The 4,007-nt window shown below is 50.5% G+C and overlaps 1 protein-coding gene across 1 annotated transcript; it reads left to right on the top strand.

Moving 5' to 3' along the window:
* The first annotated feature begins 456 nt into the window (after positions 1-456).
* LOC123042516 (epoxide hydrolase B) lies at positions 457-2,009 on the top strand. The gene is made up of 3 exons (XM_044464946.1): positions 457-621; positions 765-982; positions 1,087-2,009. The coding sequence occupies exons 1-3, from the start codon at positions 549-551 to the stop codon at positions 1,732-1,734; spliced, it is 939 nt and encodes a 312-aa protein (XP_044320881.1). The 5' UTR covers positions 457-548; the 3' UTR covers positions 1,735-2,009.
* Positions 2,010-4,007: the final 1,998 nt, after the last annotated feature.

The raw sequence follows: 4,007 nt of genomic DNA on the forward strand, positions 1-4,007 counted from the left end.
GGCAATGGCCCCCTCAGCATTGCATGTAGCTCCGCCACTGCTCCTCAGGATCACCTGCACTCCCATCCATGGGACATTATTAAAACACATATCATTCCTACTTCTTCAGATAACCCAGAGAGTAGCTGAGATGAGCATATTTTCAGCTTGTAGGAATTTGTGTTTCTCCCATTTGTCGGCCACATTTTTTAAACCAGGCTGGGGCATACACCCAACAACATTATGTATATTTTCTCACATCTCAACAGCAACAACACATTCAAAGAAAAGGTGATTACTAGTCTCACCTTCACAACAAAATAAGCAATTAAGATCACACCGCCTTGGCTACGCTAGATTGTCGATTCCATCGATGCGTGCTATGCTACATTACTATGTTCGTAGCCGGCCTCTAGTCTAGTCTAGAAAAAAAAAGCCAAAGAGCTGCAGGAAGCCAAAAACGGTATGCTCCATCTCTGTATATCCAGGAAAGAGAATATTCTTTCTTTCTACGTGCATATAAAAGAGAAGCATCGATCACACCGCCTTGGAGGTCTGAAGGAGCAGTAATGGCGCAGGAGATAGAGCACACACAGCTCTCCGTCCGCGGCCTCAGCCTGCACGTTGCTCAAGTAGGAAAGGGTGAGGGACTTTTCTTTTTTGTTGGCATAGCCATGGCGGTCAGGCCGGCGAGCCCACCAAATTCAATGGAGTAAGCAGGGCTGCAGGGCAATTGAGCAGCTAATGGATCTGTGTGCATGCTTTGTGTTGATCTGCACTTGCAGATGAGCTTGGGACGGTGGTGTTCCTTCACGGCTTCCCGGAGATATGGTACTCGTGGCGCCACCAGATGCAGGCCGTGGCCGCCGCAGGGTACCGCGCCATCGCGCCGGACAGCCGCGGGTACGGCCTGTCGGGCCAGCCGCCGGAGCACGAGGAGCCCTCCTGGGAGGACCTCGTCGCCGACGTGCTCGCCATCCTCGACGCCCTCGACATCCCCAAGGTAAGCAGCATCCACAAAAAGCATGGCCCCAACCCAAGCGTCCATGAGTGACCGTCGTCTTCTTGTTCTCATTCCTCGGTGCGTGCGTGCGTGCGTGCGCGCAGGCGTTCGTTGTGGGCAAGGACTTCGGCGCCATGCCGGCGTACGACTTCGCGCTGCGGCACCCGGGCCGCACCCGCGCCGTGGCGTGCCTGGGCATCCCCTTCAGCTCCGTGCCCTTCGACTTCGCCGGCACCATGCCGGAGGGCTTCTACCCGCTGCGGTGGCGCCAGCCGGGGCGGGCGGAGGCGGACTTCGGGCGGTACGACATCCGGCGCGTGGTGCGCACCATCTACGTGCTCTTCTCCGGCAGCGAGGTCCCCGTCGCCGAGCAAGGCCAGGAGACCATGGACCTCGCCGACGGCTCCGCGCCCCTGCCGGAGTGGTTCACGGAGGAGGACCTCGACGTGTACGCCGCGCTCTACGAGAACTCCGGCTTCGGGTTCCCGATCCGCATGCCCTACGGGTCCCTGGACAAGATGGCGACCCAGCTGGACGCCAGGTTCGAGGTGCCGGTGCTGATGGTGATGGGGGAGAACGACTACGTGATGAAGCTGCCGGGGTTCGAGGCCGCCGTGAGGGGCGGCATGATGGCCGGCTTCGCGCCTGACCTCAAGGTCGCCTTCGTCCCGGAGGGCAGCCATTTCGTGCAGGAGCAGTTCCCGGCGCAGGTTAACGAGCTCCTCCTTGGTTTCTTGAAGGACCATCCGTGATCCCGGGCGTGGTGGGGATGACACTGTTTACAGTAAGTAATGTAAGGTGCAACTCGCAACAGTCGCTTGCCTTGCACAGCGACCACCACGTGTATCCTTGAAGCAAATATCCAAATCCAAGTGCCCTTGTATTGGTGTGCCTTGTATCAAACTCTGTGAGACGTGACAACTCTTGGAATGATAAAACTTGAATGGTTAGGGCATTTGCTCCTGCCTCGGTCCGCGAACAGGGGACCACACTAATGCCGAGTCGACCATCCAACGTTGTCTTGTATGTGTCCGTCAGTAAAAGGCAATTTAAAATTCAAATAAGTGTTATCCATACGCGTGCCGGGTCATACGAACATCGGATCACAGCAGCATCGAATCACATGCCCGATCACATCACACCCGAAAAGAGGCAAGTATTATGTAGTTTTTACATGCCCGACCATAAAAGAATATCAGTCCGGTAGTCCGTGCAGAAAATTAGATTTTCTGCCCTGCTGGACCGGCAGTTCGAGCTTCCATGCTCAAGGTGTTATCGGCGCCGTGTAACCATCCTATGCTTCCTCCTCCTCTGCCGCATCCATCTCATCCTTGTCCGCTGCCTCCAGTCATCTTTCTGCCGCTCCAACATCTTGTAGCGGACAACTTGCACGATTATTGTTGTGTCGGCATCCAAAGCGTCCAAATTCGAGGTCAACATCTTGGTGTCCTCCGCATCGGCTGCTATCTGCACCTTCTTGTCTTCGAGCAACGCCTTCTTCTCCTCGGGCATGGCCTTGTTCTCTTTGATCAAGGTCCTATTCTCTTTGAGTGCTAGTTTCTTTCCGGCCGCCTCCATCAATAGTTTGAACCTTTCTGTCTTTTTTTCCTCCTTGATGTCGGACCGCTTGACGTATGACTCCTTCTTCTTTGACAAGATGTCCTCGAACTTCTTTGTCAACTTGGCAGCTGCACCTTCTCGCCTTGCCCTCTCCTCCTCCCACTTCTTTCCCCGGAACCCTCTTCTAATCTTCTTTGGCGGTTCCTTTGTTGGGTCGGCTGGATCACCGGTTTCTTCCTCGGTGGCTTGGACGGCGGTCTTGGCTATGAATAGGCTTCACTTGGGTTGCCTATTCAACTTCAACCAAGAATGCATGACGGTGAAGTTTATCTTCTCCAAATTTTTGAACGTACACACACGGGGTGGCTACAAAATAAAACAATTGTCAAGACCTATGCATACATATTCAGCTAGTGGGCAACAAGAACTATGCACATCCGGCTTTAAAACTATGCATATTCGGCTGGTGATCAACAATACTATGCATGTCCGGCTGGTGATCAACAACACTACGCAGTTTTGCTAGTGATCAACAACACTATGCATATCCAGCTAGTAATCAACAATACTATGCATATCCGTCCAAATGAACTTGCTTGCTCGTGGGTTTGCGCATCGCTAGGCTACTGTGCGATGAGATGCTTCAAGTGCCCGCAATACTTCCAGACGGCCTCGTGGATTTGCGCACTGCTGGGCACTGTTTGATGACGAAGTTGAGTAGAACACCTTTCCTCACCATAAAAAATGCGGATCCACGAGGTGGTGTGTCATTGATAACTTGACTCTCAAGGGAAGGGAATGGCCGAAGGGTCAAATGTTCTGAAGGACATTGCTGTGACATTGCAAAGTTATATGTTTATACTTTGTTGTATTTAATGTGTAGTGTTATGTGAACATCAAAGTGGTGGAACACATGTATATATTAGATGTGTATATGTGTTATGTGAACATCCCTGGTCATCCTTTAGACTGGGAGATTTGTTATCGGAGCAATTGCCCAACCCATGTAGCTCTTTCTAACCGGCTTAGTCTAGATAAAAATTAACCCATGAGCCAAGTTCATGGACTAGACATTACATTTTACAAATTTGATGGACTAAAGTGAATAAACATGGCAAGTTCATATACCTCAAGTACAATGATCTTCTTTTCCGCTCATGTGAACCTCTAGAATGATAATATCTCGTACCACGATAAAAGTGAGTGTAGTATATAAACTCATGTTTTATGCATAACTCCATTTACTAGAAAACACTTTAAGAAATTATTTAAACTATGCAATAGAGACCCGATCATACTCCGGATCGGACCAAGCCATGCTTAACAAAGCAGCCCGAAAATGCCAAACCCGAACCTGACCGAAAAAACATAAATAGTAGTTTTGCCCCCTAAAAACATGAATAATTTTTTTCTATTTAACTTAATCATTTTTTGATTATTTAAATGCATTATTATACCCCCCCCT

This window comes from Triticum aestivum, chromosome 2B (genome assembly GCF_018294505.1).
Source record: "Triticum aestivum cultivar Chinese Spring chromosome 2B, IWGSC CS RefSeq v2.1, whole genome shotgun sequence".
Classification (NCBI taxonomy): domain Eukaryota; kingdom Viridiplantae; phylum Streptophyta; class Magnoliopsida; order Poales; family Poaceae; genus Triticum; species Triticum aestivum.